Here is an 18,381-nt window from a genome sequence, read left to right on the forward strand (position 1 = left end):
CGCGTGCACTTGTCCGGGACGGTAACAGCCGTCGAATTGGCGCGAACGAAAAAAAAAGAGCGAGGGGAACGAACGGCGAGGTGATCCACCGTGAAATACGATTAAATTGTTCCGTCGTAGGGTAGACGCCCGACGAGAAAGAAAAGGAAAGGCCGACGGGGTGAATCCGCCGAGGGGCGGACGAGGGGAGGCGAAGAGATCGAAAGTACGTCCCTGCACGCGAACACCGCGAACCGACAGGGAAAAAGCGAGCAGAAAAGAGAGAGAGAGAGAGAGAGAGAGAGAAGGAGAAAGAGAGAAAGCGAGAAGCTGGGGAAATCGTGCCTTGTATCGATAAAGATTACAAGGGAGCTGAATTCGTCGATGTACTTTCGACCGGGCAACTCGAAGCTTTTGCGGCATCAATGGGATGGATTCCTTGTCGAATGTGTTGACCTATCGTCCCACGTCCCGCTCTCTCCCGCTCTCTCCCGCTCTCTCTCTCTCTCCTTTCTCTCGTCTTCCCCCCCCCCCCCCTTCCGTCCCCGAGCCACCTATCTGTCATTGGCTTCGTTCCGCGTTTTCTTTTTCCCTTTCCCTTTCCTTCTCCTTTTTTCTTCTCTTTTTTTCCTTTTCTTTTTTTTGTTCGACCAACGATTCGTCGTCGAGAGCCGTTTGAATAGCCGATCGTTTTCGAGGCGGTTCGATCGTTCGAACGGAACGAGTTCACCCGCCAAAGCCGGAAGGGTGGGGTGGGGTCGACGAAGAGAGGACAGGGGGGTCGGAGTGGTGGATCGGGGAAGGGAATAAAGGATTGATATGGCTGATTGTCCTGTTGGTCACGTCGCGCGATTCGTCGCTCGGTGATTCCTACCCGCGGCTAGTTTATTCGACGATTACGTCGCCGGACCGCTCAGAGACCCGTCGTAATGAGCGATCCTCTCGGCGATATCGCCGAGAGGATCGGTCCGACGTTCCGAGGGCTGGCCGAAAATTCGCCGGAGAAAAACCGTCGATAAGTAGACGCTCTCCGCCGCTCCTCCGGAATAACGTCCCAAATTTTTTAGCCGCCTCGACCGACCTCGGTGCACCCAAATGAATTCGCCGAGCAAACACTTAGCGCGAGATAAAACGCTTAATCGGTTTCGTAAACGTAATCCGTGCTCGCGCGTCGAGAGAAATTAACGGTGGCCGCGGCAGTGACCCGAGAGCAAAAAAAAACGTCGCGTCCCCGGCTCGGTCGCGACTAAAAATGTAGTTCGTCGCTAACAAGCATAATACAAATCGAGGCGGCCCCGCGGACCCGGCGATATTCGGACGCATGTAAATTCTCGACCGGGAAATAAATCCAGCGGCGGTAGCGGGTGGATCAACGGGACCGGCTCGCCGCTAGATTAGAGTCGGAGAAGGATGGCTCGGTCCTATTTCCAGCCCTTTTATCAAGGCTAATCTCTTCCGGGAAAATTCGAATAACTTACCGCGCAATGCGATTCCTTTCTCGGACGGGGACATAAATCTCGGCTCCCGGAGATCCCCGCCGTCCCGCCCCCCCCCCCCCCGCCGCCCCTTTTCCACCCCCCCCCCCCCCCCCCCCCCGTTGCTTTCAATTAAATCGCGGCAAGTTTACGGACCCGCGCGGTTGTTACATTCGCATGATCGCGTCTCTCGTCTCGCGATCGGTCCCCGCTTTCACGCGCGAGCACGTCCCGTCGTCAGGTGGAATCGCGCCCGCCCCGAAATCGAGGAGAAGTCGTTCGCCGTCGAGATATACGACCCGACTTTCGTCGCGCGGCTTTTATTTTTCTGCACGGGGAACGATCGGGACCGTTCGCGAAACTGTCCGATTCACCCGTGCGATTCGATCTTTAGTTTCGAGGGACGCGCGGGGCGGGGGTAAAACCCCGGAGCGCGAGCGCGGAGGCGGACGGTTTCCGTGAGAGACGCGCCGCAGCGGAAAGGTTAATCTCGCTGTGCGAGCGGATTCGAGGGAATCAACCGGGCTCTCGGAGGCTCTCGACGGTCGTCCCGCTACGTCGCGAGACGCCGAGCGGCATCCGGTCGTTCCCCCGATTCTTAAAACTAATTACGCGATAAAGAACCGGCCGGGCGGTAGAAGCAGCGGAGAAGAAACAGTCGGCCGGTGACGCGGCAACTTCTTCCGGTTAATAAAATATCCCCCCCCGAAGCCCGAGGGAATTGGAAATTCAGGCTGGCCTGGCTCGGAGTTGGTTTGGAAAAACTTTAACGATATACGTCTTCGATCGTTAACGCGTTCGGCCGTGGCCGGCCGAGAGGGGAGCTAATGAAATCAGGCCCGGCGAGGAGGAGTATTGGCTGACGGCGGGAATTCGGCGCGTGCTTTTGCGCCGATTCGACGGTTCTCCCACGATTTCCCGGCGATTTTCGACGGGATCGCGCGGGGGCACCGCGCACGAACTAGAAACTGGAAACTGGCAACTGGAAGCCTGGAAACTGGAAATCCCAAGGTGAAAGTTCACTGGTACGCGTCACGCTCCGTCGAGCGAGCGCGCGGACGCACAGGCGCAGAGGCGAGCGCGCGCGCGCAAAGGAGAAAGTAGGAAAAGGCGGATGAAACCGTTGTTGAATGGACACGAAGTAGCGCCGGTTTCCCGGAAACGATCCGCTCGGCCGTTCACCTCGAGGATAAGCTGCGATAAAGAGCGGCCGCCAGTCTCGAGGTACGTTTACGCCACCGCAACAAGTCGTGCCTGGGCGCGCTTCAAGATTTTCGCGTTCGTTTCCCGTGGAACGCGGGCGGACGGCTTCGCCCCGGTCCAATTGACTGCCATTTGGTATTTGTCCGACCGCTCCGAGCATCGAGACCCCGTACCGAAAAGCCGCCGCGCGGCGACTTGCGAGCACCGATCGCCCGACGCGAATCTCGTTAACGAGCGGTCGGCGTAAGATCGCGGGCGCGAATTCAACTGGTTGCGCGCGGCTTCGTCGCAGAATTTCCGACGCCGCGTGTCATTTTGCCGAGCCGGAAATTCCGAATGCGCCGATAATCGCGAGGGACGACCGCGCTTTGCCACGCTTTCGACGCCAATCGATCGCGACCAATGAACACATGAAAATTGCGTTCGGCCGCGCCTTTCTCCTGTCAGTTTGAACAATCGTCGGCGTAATTTCGTTCGCAGGCCCGTTCGAAAATGGTGTCCCCTGGACGACGCGTGTCCATTGACGACAATTCCTAGATTCGATCGCTCGCTTTATCGGTATTCCGCCCGGCGCGGAACGTTGAAAGCGCGATTTTCCGGTTACTTTAATTCCCGAGAGATGACTGTTACTTCGACGCGACGCGATTTCGAAAAACCGATTGCGTAACGGCTAGCTCCAGAATCTACGAGCCGTGATTCCTACGTCACAGTTTCGCGATCCTGTTGACTCCCGTGAGCCGAGCGTCGCGCAGCACGCGCCATTCGGTTCGGCGAGAAATTAAAATTTCTGATTCTCTTGTTTCGTTCGTTTTCAATCTAACTTTTCAACTTGGAACTCTTGATAATAGAGCGTCGAAGAGGTAAAAGGCTTCGCGGGAGATGCCGCGGAGCTCGAAAGCTTTCGAAACCGTGGTACAACACGACGATCGAATCGTTTGTTTCGTCGCTGGAAACGTGTCATGGAAATTGTTTGCCTCGAAAGGCCGTGTACCGCGTACCGGGTCAAGGATGGTTTCTCTCCTCGTACGTGTTCATCGGCTCCTCGCTCGACGTTGCACGCCGAACGACGCGCCGCGACGGAAAAAGCTGCTCGGCGAAGCTAAACAATTCGGGCGTAAGCTAATGCGAAAGCAAATTTTTGACGCGCGACGCGGCAAGGACGTGGCGGGATGCATTCGCGGAATGAAATACGCGACGGCGACATCGTCTTTCGATAATTCGCGCGAATCGCTCGTTCTTATGCTGAACACGACCGTGTACCAACAAGACTGACTGATCGGCGTGCCGTATTTGTGCGGTGAGCGTCGACTATTTGTGAAATCCATTTGCGTCGTTCTTCGATTGCCGCATCGACTATCTGCCCCTTCGTTCTTTCCTCTATTTCGAAGAAAAGCCGCGCGTCGTTCGCATTCCTCTCTCTCTCCCTCTCTCTCTCTCTCTCTCTCTCTCTCTCTCCGATAACCAAAGCAGTTGTGACGACGAAGGATTAATCCTCGAACAGCAAACCATTTCTACAATAGTACGAACACATTTTTGAATCTATTTCACGTAAGCCTTTCCGTTGCTTCCACTATAACAGTCATTTATTTCAGTTAACTGCCAAAAATGGACTGATAAATGTGATCGCTTAAATACACCGCGTCACGAAAGACCCGGTACTTAAGTACCCGCAGGCCAAAGGTTAACCGTTAATGCCAGCCCCGTTTTGTTCCTTACGCTTTTAAGGGGAGAATTGAAGATGAAACGAGCCCATGACTATGTCATAGTAAACTGTCTTAATGCGCAAACTTTAGATGGGCGCGCAGGGTAGTTGCTAATGCGACTGCTAATGCCTCTTCTGTTCTAAGGCTGATGATGAACTTCAATGGTAAGTTTTGGACTAAGTATACACGCGTTCTTCCCTAATCGCGAGACTCGGTTCGATGGATCCGACGACGGTTGTCTGTCGTGCTACGTGGGTAATATGGACACGTACACGCGCACACGTGCACGAAAGCTTTTTGATTTAAGTCCGAGTGATTTTCCACGGATGGTTAATCCATTCCCCGATAGAAATAAGCGGTAAGTGGCCGGCCGATTAACGGAATCAATGAACCGGTACCAGCCTCCCAGCCGAAAGCGTCTGACCTGAATGTTCGAGATTTCCTTTTTCTCGAGGACTCGAGAGCTTCTTCAAATATTATATCTTATCGAGCGGACCTGAGCAACGTGCAGAAATTCGTCGAAACGAAGCGCGGAGATAATCTTCGACTTCGAACGACTTGGCAGTCTTATTTTCGTTCAATCGCGAACGCGAACGTCGTCGTCACCGCCGTCGTCGTCGTCGTCGTCGTCGTCGTCGTCGTTGTCGTTCGGACTCGATTCCCGCGACGAAACGAACATTCCAGAAAAGAACGTATACCATCGACTCTCTGTCGGCCCTGTCTCTACATCTGGCCCCGGGTGTCCTCATCGAAATAAAACACGGCGAAGATAAGACAACTTGATCGCAGTTTCGCCAACTGTATCACGAATAGCTGGAAGGCAACTGTCCACAGTAGATATTGCACGAAACCCATTTCCAGTTGTTAAACCACGCTAACTTGCTAATGTAACTCAAATAATTAAAGTGACGTGTACAGCCTCCACTCTCGGGTCACAGAGACAACTCTGGGATTCTAATGTGGATGGAGGGTGCAACACGCGGAATCGTCGAAAGAGAGACAAGGAGGGCGACGGAGAATTTCAGCCGCGCGTAATAGTGCTGTCTAAGTAACGTATGCTCTAAAGTCTAAACTAAACTGCTCCATCTTGGCCGAAGTTCGCTACTCCGACTTTCCCCACGGCTTAAAAACGTTTCTCCACGGAGGATTAATCGTGGCGACGCTTTTTCCTGCTATTGAAACCAGCTCGGCAACACGTATCGAGTATAAAGCAATATAAAGATCGATTGCAACTTTGTCCATGTTCTTAGCTGAGAAACTACACTCCGTTCGGTGAAATACCGTTCGAATGCAACGAGTGCCTACGAGAACGCGTTCATTAACGAGGATCGATAGTATCTCATAAATTCCGTCAAGATCGCTACGCAACAGATCTATTGTCATGCGTCCAAGTTAGGGCAACCGGAGATGGATAAGGTAGCGCAGTCAAAAATTCCCAGTGCCCTCTGAGCCGCTGAACTCGACGGACTCCTTCGACCATAAAGGACTCCTTCTTGGTTTCCCGTTTCTATCTTTCCTTATCTCTCTTCCTCTTCACCTACCCTCCTGGAACATCCGTAATCGCCGCCCATTTCCTCAGATCCTTCCGTAATTTCTTAGTTCCTATTTTCTTACACCCTACCCTAGCTTCCTAATTCCTCGCTTACTGCACTTCTTTACCTACTGTACCGTACTTCCTTGAACCTAGTCTCTACATTAGTTCCCATCCCAGATTCTCTCTCAACTTCCTCAACCCTCCTATTAGATCATTCAGCAAGAAATGCGTAGATTTTATAGTCAAATTATAGAGTAAAGTATGCATTTCATACTTGAAAACCTAATAGTTGCTTAGCCTCTCACCTGATCTAGTTCACAATTTTTAGGATCTCCATTTCCCCTCCCTCCTTCAATCGCTGATCTTTCCTCTTTCCCATCCACATAAATATTATCCAAATTACATAATTGCAACAATAATTAATAAGTAATACTAATCAATATTTTTTATGCGCCATATTAAATGCAATATCGTTTCTTACATTTTATCTTTTCATTTGAGTACTGTATGTTTCCTTAATTTTTGAACTTATTAATTTTTCTTTTCGTTTCATTTCACTCGATTTAATTCCGTTTGACTTCTCGACTAGACACAGTGATTTTTCTACTGTTAATACGATTACTATTACTATTATTATTATTACTCCGCCATTTGCAATTATTTACGACCTACTACGACTTACTACACGAGTATTGTTGAGTTTTACATGACCATTCGAAAGTTCCAGGAATGCAATCGGTAACGACATCTGTCCGATGCACCGTGCAGTATCCTCGCGCGGAACAATACAACCACAGGGACACGCGTAACGCGACAATGGCGACCTGAAAGGCTGGCGTGCGTTTCCTTGCTTCGTACACTTTTGACATCTCGCCAGTGTTTACCGTGTCCTTTTTGCGGATTCTTGAATGTGAAATCGGCCCGTGCTACCGTAAAATATGTGACTGGTAAAGTGCGAACGCGAGAAACAAAGAATCGCGTCGATCCAACCATTAAAGCTAGCTAGGCGCACGACACAATTCAATGGTTTGGTCCCTGCCGAAAAAACGGGAGAGCCATGTACGCGTCGATATCTTGTCAATTATAATGCGCTGGTAAGTACACGGACCGTCTTTATTTCTCTGGCCTATATTTATCGCGAAACCATACGCGCCTTATTACGTATCGACGAGCACAGGTAGATGGTTTGGAAAAATGTGTAGGTTAGGTTGGTCTGAGAAACTGGCATCGGCGGATTTTATTTTGTTCTCTTTTCAAGGGGTTACCTATTTTTTTTACGTTACTTTTATCGCTGCGAACGTACTGTCGTTCGAGAATATGTATTATTTTTACACGAACGATCATTCTTTCGTAAACCCACTCCGAAGTATACCTTATTTATATTTACATACACAGATATAATACCTTACAATCGTACGTGTATTCGATTATCTGTATGCAGTCATAAATTTACGATTATCTTCAACTTTTATAAGTCATGCAACCTAAAATCTATGCGAAAAAACGGTTTTGCAGGTTTATGAAATAATTTATATCTTATATAAACGGCTCTATGATTTCACTATAGGATAGGTTGTGAATGAATTTTAGATATTTTAAAAATATTCTTAAGAACAATTGTCATGAGATGGTGAAATGTAATGACGCGTTCCTTTTCATCTCTTAAAAATTAGTGGAGCAGCGGAAGACGCTTGTCACCGAAAATATTGTGGTGCTGATAAGGCATGTTAAAATAAGGGAAGAGAGCGAGGGAAATGAGCCACAATATTGCAGGCATGCCACCCTTTGCGAGGATGCCTTTGGGGGGTATGGGTATGGGTGTGAATATGGGACCTAGTGCCCCACATCCTGAATCTTCTGCACACCCTCATCCACCGCCACCACCACCCGCCGGTGCCAACCCCAAAAAGAAGAGACGTACAAACTCGAATGTTGCACAGCCTCCGCCGCAACAACCTCCATCCGTGCAGGTAAGTTGGTGTTACATGTTACTTCCATGTGCACTTTATTGCATCACCCAGTTCTTTGTTTAACAACAAGTATGCATTTCCAGGATTTATTACCTCCGCCATTGACGGGGTATGGAGACACGATAGTGGCAAGTAACCCTTTTGATGATACACCGCCACAAACCACACAATCTCCCATGATGCACGGTGGACCACCCCATATGCATCCGCATCACCCACATCACATTGGTGGACCGCCCATGAGAGGCATGAGTCCTTTAACTTCGATAGGTGGAATGAGTCCTATGATGCCTCATAACATGGGTAGCATGAGTCCTATGGGAAACTCGCCTATGACGAATCATATGAATCATATGGGCGCCATGTCACCCATGAATCACGCGCCGATAGGTGGTATGAGTCCCATGAACAATATGGGTCCCAATATGCCACCCGGTCCAATGAATACCATGAATAATCACATGAATATGAGTCACATGGGTAATTCTCAACTCAGCGGTCCACCCATGGGTAGTCCGATGAACAACATGAACAGTGGACCAATGGGCAGTCCTATGAATAATATGGGACACAGTATGGGCAGTCCTATGGGTGGTCCATTAGGTTCTCCCATGAACACTATGGGTGGATCGAATCACATGCCCAATGGACCAATGAATATGAATAATATTAATAGCCATATACCACCCAACAGTCCATTGAATGGACCTTCTATGAACAATGTGAACAGTCCATTGGGACACAATGGATCTCAACCCCATCCGAATCACATGGCTAATAACCTTAACAATTTAGGGAGGCCCATGAACGGACCTATGACCACTATGAGCTCCATGGTATCTAACAATATGAACATGAGCGGACCGAATCCAATAAATAGCATGAACATGGGCGGACCACCGATGAATAATATGTCCAATATGAGTATCAGTCATCACAATCAAATGAGCCATATGGCAGGCCCGATGGGCACTATGTCCAGTAATATGGGTGGCGGTCCACCGATAGGTCATCCCATTAATATGGGTGGTTCTATGCCACCCCATGGTTTCCAAGGCCCACCAGGAATGGGACCAAAACCAATGCCAGTTTCTGCAGGAAAGGTAAGTTTTTCAACAGTAAAATTCTTCAAGTACTCGAAGAGCAAATAGATAATTATTTAATATTGTTCCAGATATACCCTCCGAACCAACCAATGGTATTTAACCCACAGAATCCCAATGCTCCGCCCATTTATCCTTGCGGAGTGTGTCACAAAGAAGTGCACGATAACGACCAAGCGATTCTTTGCGAATCTGGTTGCAATTTCTGGTTTCACAGGTACGCTACAAGTATGTCATTTGTACGTATAACATCCAAACCAACGGCTAATCAATTATTACAATATAGTTGATTCTTTTGTTCCAGAGGATGCACAGGATTATCGGAAACCGCCTATCAATTATTAACAGCAGAGGTTTACGCGGAATGGGTGTGTGATAAGTGTTTGCAGTCGAAAAATATACCTTTGGTCAAATTTAAACCATAACACTTCTTGACACGTCGTATATGCGACGCACGAGTGACTCTTTGTTAGCGTTTACACCTTGTAACACGCACATGTGCGCGTGCGATTGCACACACGTATACACATGCGATATACACTAGTGCACGGGCGAAATCGTGCATATATTATAAACATGCGCTGTTTGTTAATATCTTAGCTTTAACTTGTTGAAATATTAGGGTATCATTGCGAGTGGTATCGATGATTCAGAGGACGGCGAAGGAGCAACATATGTTCGAAAGTTAAATGAAATTTTGAGTCTGTTCATGACAAGTGGATTCGTCCGTTTAACAAAAAAATTTATTTATAATATGAGCTCGAGAGGATTTTCTAGACGGTTGATTTGTTTTCTGTTAACGTTTGAACGTAAAAACATATTAGAAACAAAAGTCCAGGAGGCATGCACGTTTTTTAAACAAAGCTGTGAGAGAAACAAAATAATGAAAAAAAAATATAAAAAAGAGAGTGAGAGAAGTGTTTGAAAGAGTATAAAAACGTGGTAACACCTCGTTCGATTGTCATCGTAACTGTTAATTGCATTTAATTCGAAAATTGAAAGGATAAGCATATGTGTACAGTAAAGAAATATACACATGACGATTAACGATAAATGGATGCTAGAAAATACACACCACTGACAGGTAAATGAAAGGTGAATCTTTTGCTCGTTTCGTTGAAATTCGGATGAACGTTCCTGGTAAATTACACATCGACAATGTGTGTATCATTTAACGAATATCGCTGTTTGTCATCAGGCTCGTCGCGTCGATCATGGGAACTCCAAAAAGCATCGAGTGGTTCTTTCAAAAATCTAAAAAAAATAAAAAATAAAGAAAGAGGGAGAAAGGATGAATGCACATTTAACTATTTAAGGACAGAGTTATGTGAATACGAGACAATTGCGAAATTGTTCTCGTAACGCGATATTTTATTGTAAATGTTCATATCTACCATGGAGTATTTGAGACGTCGAAAAAGATATCCTGAATCCAGTGTTTTCGCATAATTCAATGATTACCGAAGTATTTTGGGTGCTTCGAAGAAACACGTCGAACAAACGCTGTTTCTTTGCTCCCTCCTTCCCCTCAAACAACGTATTAACACATATGAAAGTGCTGCAACTCTTGTATTTTTATATTTCAAGTATTTTCGTATAAACCATGGTCAGTTATATACTTTCGAAATATGTTAGTGTTATAGTTTAGAGTATATCCAGAATGTAAATAGAAGTTTTAATACAGCATATGTATAAAAATATTTCTATCTGTTTGCGGAGATCTATCGAAGGCTTGTATCGTTAAGAGAGAAAGAGACGGTGGAAAGTGAGGGACAAGTTTCTGTTTCACCGAAGATCGTATATCCTTTCTTGCCATGGTTTATGCTGTTAATTCATTCGACATGCATCAATAACGCGTTCTTTTAACTTTTCTACGTGGGTTCTCCGTGTGTTCTGAAAAGAGAACCGATAACTACAGGAATTCGTTCGCCCGACTTAATGATAGTCAGTATAATTACGGTCCAGTATCTGTATTACGGCGCGGCAATTCGCGACTTTCGTAAATTTTTTAAAAATTCACAAAACTCGCGTGTTGCTCGCGGGAACGTAATAAGTAAAAATCTGTTGTACAGCGTTGTTTGCAGTACCTTTATCTTAATGAAAAGTATCGCGGATGAAAAGTCGAAAAAAGCACGGAGAACTTTGTTTTCTCGAAGAACGACGGTAACGAATTCGTGCGAACAGGAATCAAGCTCAAGATACTACGTCAATGTACCGAATGGAGTGTCGTGTTTAGTTACAGTAACGAAATTTTCACACAAACACACACACACACACCGTAAACAATCACTCTCGCGCATACATACGCTATATCGAATACACGCCCCTTGTCATCGGTGGACTGCGGACCTTTATGCGTTCGCAGCAATTATTAAACTAAAATACCAATTTGAATCAGTACGTAGACTATTCGACTAATCAATTTACGTTGATAATCATTATCAAAATTAATGTGACACGCTTTTTTTGGACCCCGCAAGAGTTAGCAAAAATTATACAAATAATTTGTTTTCGGATTCGCGTGGAGGTCCGCAATCTGTCGAATCGGATACTTGGTGTAACTAATGATACAATCAAGTACAATCGACGCGAACGATTGACGAAGTAGAAAATAAAAGGAAACGGGGAGAAGAGAAAAACTGAATTCCGTCGGCAGCTAACGCGAAATTAAACGAGTCCCACGGATTGTATAGTTTCCTTTTTCTTTTCTACATACATATATACATATGTATGAAATATAGCCAATTTTATCATTTTACGTATTTCACGCCTGTATTAAACGGAGAACTAATTTCGAAAAGGTATTAGAGTCGCTCGGAACAACTGGATGCCTGGTTTCTGTTATGCCGCAGACGCTCCCGTTGTTCCGACGATCTTTTGCTCGGCGTTTCTCTCTGTGTAATCCACGCTTTTAAGCTTGTTTTACTGTAATCCTTTTTAACGAATATTACACGCGCGTAACATAAACACAGGATCCTATAACTACATAATGCTCATACTAGTATTACAACGAATAGGAAAAGAGAGCGGGAGAGAGAAAATACCATCTTCGCGTATTTTTGTTGTACAGAGAGTGTTTCGATTAAACAGGACCTTAATCACTGTCATATTTGTCGTTATAAAAAAAGAAACCGTTCTTTTCTTCGATATCCTTATAGAGTATAAAGCATGAGAAGATGAATAACCACGCATCATTTAATTCCGGAATCTGTTGGACGCAACATTAAATATTTCAGAATGAAATGATCGTAACGGTATGTTTATCGAGGTCGTCGTGACTCATTTTTTCCATGCCCTATAAGAATACGGAAGATAAAATACGCGGTGTTGTTTAAGATTAAATCGGCAACTGTGAAGTTTTATTAAGAAATCGCATGATTTTATGCCGAAAAGATTTACCGTGCAAACGTTTAAGCGATCCTGTTTCACCGGGACACCCTGTGTATGTGTCGTGTCGCGCGGCGGTCGGGGGGGGTGAGGTCACGCCGGAAATCATTAACGTTACTTTCTTTTTATCTGTCGCGGACGACTTTGTACACAAGAATGCCACGGATTAAGCTTGAAATAGTTTGGTCCAGAGAAAAGGCGTTGCTTGGGGGCGCGAGGATGGAAAAAGGGGCTTTCCCTCCCTTTCCGGCGATTCTAGTGTTAACATATTGAAAGCATGACACGCCGATTCTTAGCAACTAGCGAATATTCGATTCACACAAATATATATCGCGACAAAAGTTACTTTTCCAAACAACAAACAAACCACTCGACGTGCAAATGATATCCTCACCAGCCGCGGGGTATAGAATACTAGAATCGTCTACGAAAATAGCCAGCGTTTCGCTATACCCTGTGTGCACCGTACACGCAAAACAGCAATGCCTTTTACATCCTCGAAGGAACTCGACACGGTGCTGACGAAACGACACGAAACCCGCGATAACGCGACCTGTAAATACCCCCTGTATCTCGTCCACGAATCATTAATGCGTGCCTGTGCTTGTGTGTGTGTGTGTGTGTGTGCGAGTGCGTGTGGTATCGAGTTGTTTCTCGCTTTTGACTGCATACGTGTGATTAAACTTGGGGGCCGGAAAAAAAGGAGCTCGGCGAATCGAGAAAAAACAGCGTTAAATGAAACTTGGAAGCGGTCGAGACCCCATCCGCGCCTCTTCCTCTCTGGATAACCATGTTTGTTGGCCCAGCAAAGTCTCGGTTGCGAGCAACGTCAAATTCATCGATCGGCAAATATTTCAACAGAAACGCGTTCACGTGGACATCGGTTAACTATTCCAAAATAGCTCCAACTTCATTAGGCGAACGTTATCTCCAAAATGCATAATACCACCTATCGAAACGAGACCGCAAAGTAATTGATTAATCCGGCACTGGTTGCGGACCTAGGCACGATGGTTAGTCGAGCGAGCCGATAACGCGATTCGATTGCGGCGCTTCGTCGTTATTATCACTGTCACGGTTCTGTCATTATTTTGTACGCCACCGATGTTCGTTACCGCCAACCAACTTGTATTCGTTGTTTAATTTTAATGCTTCAGGTGATTGTACGAGCGCTCGATAAACGCGTCGCCGTTAACGCGATCGTTGATCGTCCGATCTTCGTCTCCCGCAGCCCTTGGGGACGTCGATCTAACCGAATCAAAAAAAAAAAAAGAAAAGAAAAACCAGGGAAACACACGTGGAACATTTTTCGAGTCACCGTTGCGCGCGACGTCCGAAGAAAAAAAAAACTGCACGCGGTCACCGTTGTCATCGCCGAGCAAACAAAAAGAAAAGAGAACGGCTACAGACAGAACAAATTGTTCATTATTTTTTATCGTGTGAATACCGAGTATGTATGTATGTACATGTATATATATATATACAGGTGTGTGTATATAAATATATATGTATGTACGTCAGCAATAAAAAAACAAAATTGTTATACATATTACAGATCGGCGTGCGTATCTCGCTATTCCGGCACGCGGTCCGACCACAGGAACCGCGTGCGGAATCATTCTCGTTTTCCTGCGGCGTGTACATGTTCACTCATTGTACATATTTATATGGCACTTGAAATAACAAATCCATACCATGTTGGTTTTTACAATCGTCTCTTCTATCGTGTCGACCTGCGAACGCCACCAACGGATCTCATCGAACACCGAACGTGATTTGGTACCGAAAGAAACACGCGACCATCTCTGTTGTCGTTTTATGAAAAATATTTTATTAACCAAAAGGTTTGCAGATTCGTTGCGGGAGGGGGGAGATATGCTAGAAATACGGGAGATCGTTTGATCGAAACATCGCTCTCGCATCGACGTCGTCCCGACAGCTTTCTTGACATCGTCTGAACGGGAATCAACAGAGTCGACGGAATCGTCTCGTGTGCAGGCGCGCCACGTTCGACGGAGCGTCGGCCGCGAGGGGTGTTGGTGCTTTTCTCGAATTCAGCCGGTCCACCGAAAAATTTGCGCGCTACGTTCGATCGAACGTGAACCCGCGTCTCGCTGCAAGTCACTTCGAGATCTGTAACACGTCGATACACCTGTTTTACAGCTCCCGTCTTCCCCCCCCCCCCCCCCCCCCCCCCCCGGGGGGACGGGGGCGGGTTGGCTCGTCTCTCACCTCGCGCATTCTTCGAGAAAGAAAAGAAAAGCCCGAGCAAGCGGTCTCAACACCTTCTGTCCGCGATTGCTTTGCCCGCGTTCGTAAACGAAATGTCATCCGCCGGTACTTTGTCCTGCGGAAAGAGAGGAGAGAGAGAGGACGGGCGTTTAATCCCGGCCGAAAGCGAACCGTTTCCCAGGGGAATCCTATCGGTGGAACAGACACGAGCGACACCGTCGCGTCTTCTGTAAACCTTTACCGAGGGTACAAACACGCGTACCACATGCTTTAGAATCTATAGGGTGTCCCGACCGAACGTCCCGTCCCCCCCCCCCCCCCCCCCCCCCCCCGTTTTCTTCCGTCGACGATAGCGCGGTATCTGTTCCACTAATTGTATGAGTCACGCGAAGACACGAGCTACTTGCTTTCACGGTGAACTGCGACGAATCGGTGACCTCCATTGCGAGCCGACGACGATGGTGATGACATTTGTGCCTACAGAGGCCCGCGCTCTTGGTCCCGTTCTCGATGCAACCGAGCCTACCGTACAATCCGTACTTCTTCTCGTCGATGGCTCGCAGCGTGCCGTTCCTCTTCATCGCCATGTAGATCTGCTCGAGCATGCCGTAGCTCTTGATCAAGAAGTCCCGCTGGGCCAGTGCCGTGATGCGCTCCCGCTCTTCGGACTCGCAGATGATCTCCGGCTCGAACGAGTACAGAGTATTCTCAATTATTGGAATCGTATTCGCAATTTGTTTCTTCACCTGAAACGGGACAACATCGATTAATCGATTCACTCTCGCAAACGGGTGGCTACGATCGAATAATAGACCAGGGCTCGGAATTAAGTGCACGCGACATGGCCATTTCCAGGGCTACGCCTCCCGAGGTTACGCGTTCCATCGTGGTTGTCATTTTCGACTCGAACCACGTCTGGCACCAGTTTATGGTTGTTTGTACGCGTGCGTGAGATATTTAGGCGACCAAGGGTCAGCAAGATGCGGGACGAGAATCGTCGTGTCGCGTGTATTTAATTCCGAGCCCTTGAATGGACTAACGTTTGGAAGAATCGGATGCTTCTTGACCGTAGCCGCGGATTTACTCCTCGCGCGATTGCTGGAGGTGGTCGAGGACGTTGACGTCGACGTCGACTTGCGACCGTAAACGACTTTCGGGCTCTCCGGGTGCAGCTTGGAATCGCTCCACTTCCCGATCACCTTTTTGTTCTCTTGCTCCTTGAGCTTCGCCTGAAAACCAACGGTGTCCTGGTTACGCATACGTGTGTGTTTCTCGTACGAGAAGCAAAGGTCGATGGCCGTCGTCAACCTCGTTCTCTTCCTTTTGGATCCGCGAGGCCTCCTCCCTGGCTCGCGACGCCACCGTGTCCTGGAACACGGAGATGCTGTTCTGCTTGAAGAACGGCTCGTACTTCTGCAGGCCCGGGCACGGATAAATTCGACGGAAATTCCCGGTGTGCTCGTCCTCCCATTGGAATTGTCGCTCGAGATAATCCTGCTCCTGTTTTTCGAGTTTCGCCGCCACCATCGTCGAATCGTTCATACTTCGCCGTGAAACGAACCACGCCGAATTAGCCATCTGTCCGAGCCCCGATCCCGGCGATCTCTCGGGATCGAGACGGTTTACCTGGTCTCCTTGCAGATTATTCCCTGAAGCAATCGGTCCCGGACGCGCTTCCTGTCCTCCTCGATGATCTTCTTCTTGTCGCATTGCTGCAAGTTCAGCATCGCGAACGTGTCCATCAGAAGACCCTCCTTTATATCTTTGTCGATCTGCGCGTCCGTGTGGAAGCTCGGCGAGTGATTCACCTAACACAACGATAAGGTTTCCACAAAGAAAAGATTCGTTCTTCTTTTTGTATTTTTTTTTTTTTTTAAATTTTTGTTTCTCGTTGTTGCAAACGCGTCGAGTTCATCGTCATATATTACCTCCAAAAGATACGGCTTCAATTTCCAGTCGATCAGCACATCGAAGCCGAGCAGCTCGAAACACGCGTACGTTTTGTCGTGCGTCGGGAAACACGTGTGATAGCTGTGCTTCAAGATCGGGTAAGCCGCCAAAATTGTTTTGATAATGATCTCGTCGATCTTGCGCCAGAGCTCCTCCACGTCGACCTCCTTCAGCTTCAGCCACTTGTTCAAGGTGGATATTTTCCTGCGCGTGAAACAGCTCCCATTGTCGACGCAAGTTTAAAGCGGACCGTAAAAGCGAATCGAAAACAATAACGATAATTACCCACCGACCTTTTACTACCGACCTCGTCGTCGATAACGTACATTCGACTGTGCTTGTTCACGGCGTAGTTCGTCAGGTGCATGAACACGTTCGACGTATTGTGCCCGGTCGGCTCCTTGTACCTGCTGGTGGCAAACCTGACGACCAAGGGAATCACACCTGACAATGCAGCGATAACGACGATAGCAACGGGAATGTTTAAGACGAAGCGAACTGTTCGAAACGAAACGGTACTCGCGGTACCAGAAAAAAAAAGGGGAAACGCATGGAGAGCAAGGGTTTTTACCTCGCCAGGCCGTCGTTGTAGACGTACACTCTGAGGGGGTCGCAGGAGGTGATCAACGCGTAGATCCGGAGATCGAACTTATAGCCGTCGACCAGGAAAGGCTGAGAAGACGGAGACACGTTGTTGATTCTGATCGTGGAAGATATAAAAGAACAACGCTTGCCACGTACATACCCTGGCCACGTACACCTGACAGATCATGCGTTCGGAGGGCTTGACATCCTTCAAGTTCCTCGTTAAGTAAATACCGCGACCCTGGCAGCCGGTGTCCGGCTTGACGATGAAGGTTTTCGAGCGCCTCAGCTTCGCGTAGGCCATCGCCTCCCCATGGCTGGAAACGAAGAAAAAAATGTGCTCGGAACGACACAGGAGGCTGGTAAATCGTCGGCTTACTCGGCGGGAAAGCACCAAGTCTTCGGGAAGAAGTTGTAGTCCCTAGGGTAGAGCTTGAGCATGCGGTTCAGGTTCCGCGCGAGCAGGTCTTTCCTGCAGATCTCGGTCATCCCGGGGAAATGGTTGACCTTCTGGTACCTTTTCATGTCCTTGGCCCTCTCGATGCTCACGCTCAGGTCCGTCCAGTAGAGGTTCCAGCTGCTGTCCTCGGTGACCTCTTTCATCCCGAAGCGCGTCGCCACGCGCCTCACGACTTCGTACTTGCAGTTGCTCGTGCATATCGTCAGAAACCTTTGGAACGAACGACCGCGTCGGTAGATCGAGATCGCGCGCACATTAGAGGATGGGGAACAATAGATGTCGCCTACCTGCGTTTCTTCTTCTTCTTGGACTTGTTCGAGGATTCGTCCTTGTCGGCGTCGGTGCCCGCGTACGAGAGGTTGTCTGCCGGAAAACGCGCGGAAACAGAAGAAAGAACTCGAAGAAAGGGGGATTCCGTTGCTTAAATAACGCTTCGGTTCGGATCAAAAGCGATAAATACCTCTGTCGTCTTTTCTGTTCAACGGCAGGCCCGCGACCGTTTCACGATCGTACTTGACCGATTCGGCGAACGGCCCGACCGCGAGCTTCTCGTACCGATCCTCGTGGACGACGCAGGATCGCGCGTCAGAACTCGATTCGGAATCGCTGGTGTTGCTGCCCTCCGCGATCAGCTCGTGTTCCCGGTTCGGCATCAAGGGAAGTCTGCGGTTGTGTCCAGCGACGTTCATGTCCGGCGTATCTCATTATTTTGAACGACACGTAGTCGTCGCGCGGCATCAATTCGTTTCATTCGATTAGACCGGACGCATCGTACCGCGGACCATCGATTTGTTCGTTCG

The 18,381-nt window shown here is 48.0% G+C and overlaps 2 protein-coding genes and 1 long non-coding RNA gene across 3 annotated transcripts; 1 reads left to right on the top strand and 2 right to left on the bottom strand.

Moving 5' to 3' along the window:
- Positions 1–2,285: 2,285 nt before the first annotated feature.
- LOC144475520 (uncharacterized) lies at positions 2,286–6,512 on the bottom strand. The gene is made up of 3 exons (XR_013494882.1): positions 6,376–6,512; positions 3,922–4,168; positions 2,286–2,451 (listed from the first exon to the last, which is right to left on the bottom strand). It is a non-coding gene; the product is annotated as an uncharacterized LOC144475520 (long non-coding RNA).
- Pygo (pygopus family PHD finger) lies at positions 4,447–14,050 on the top strand. Its single transcript, XM_078191491.1, has 6 exons — positions 4,447–4,524; positions 6,616–6,988; positions 7,568–7,864; positions 7,948–8,967; positions 9,039–9,184; positions 9,272–14,050. Exons 3-6 carry the CDS (start codon positions 7,649–7,651, stop codon positions 9,390–9,392), a joined length of 1,503 nt encoding a protein of 500 aa, XP_078047617.1. The 5' UTR covers positions 4,447–4,524; positions 6,616–6,988; positions 7,568–7,648; the 3' UTR covers positions 9,393–14,050.
- Positions 14,051–14,306: 256 nt separating this feature from the next.
- LOC144476320 (tubulin polyglutamylase TTLL13-like) lies at positions 14,307–18,341 on the bottom strand. Its single transcript, XM_078193077.1, has 13 exons — positions 18,042–18,341; positions 17,869–17,944; positions 17,501–17,791; positions 17,282–17,438; positions 17,108–17,208; positions 16,830–16,958; positions 16,515–16,740; positions 16,213–16,394; positions 15,895–16,129; positions 15,627–15,815; positions 14,994–15,332; positions 14,587–14,701; positions 14,307–14,487 (listed from the first exon to the last, which is right to left on the bottom strand). The coding sequence occupies exons 1-12, from the start codon at positions 18,268–18,270 to the stop codon at positions 14,633–14,635; spliced, it is 2,223 nt and encodes a 740-aa protein (XP_078049203.1). The 5' UTR covers positions 18,271–18,341; the 3' UTR covers positions 14,307–14,487; positions 14,587–14,632.
- Between the last annotated feature and the right edge of the window lie 40 nt (positions 18,342–18,381).

This window comes from Augochlora pura, chromosome 10 (genome assembly GCF_028453695.1).
Source record: "Augochlora pura isolate Apur16 chromosome 10, APUR_v2.2.1, whole genome shotgun sequence".
In the NCBI taxonomy this organism is placed as follows: Eukaryota; Metazoa; Arthropoda; class Insecta; order Hymenoptera; family Halictidae; genus Augochlora; species Augochlora pura.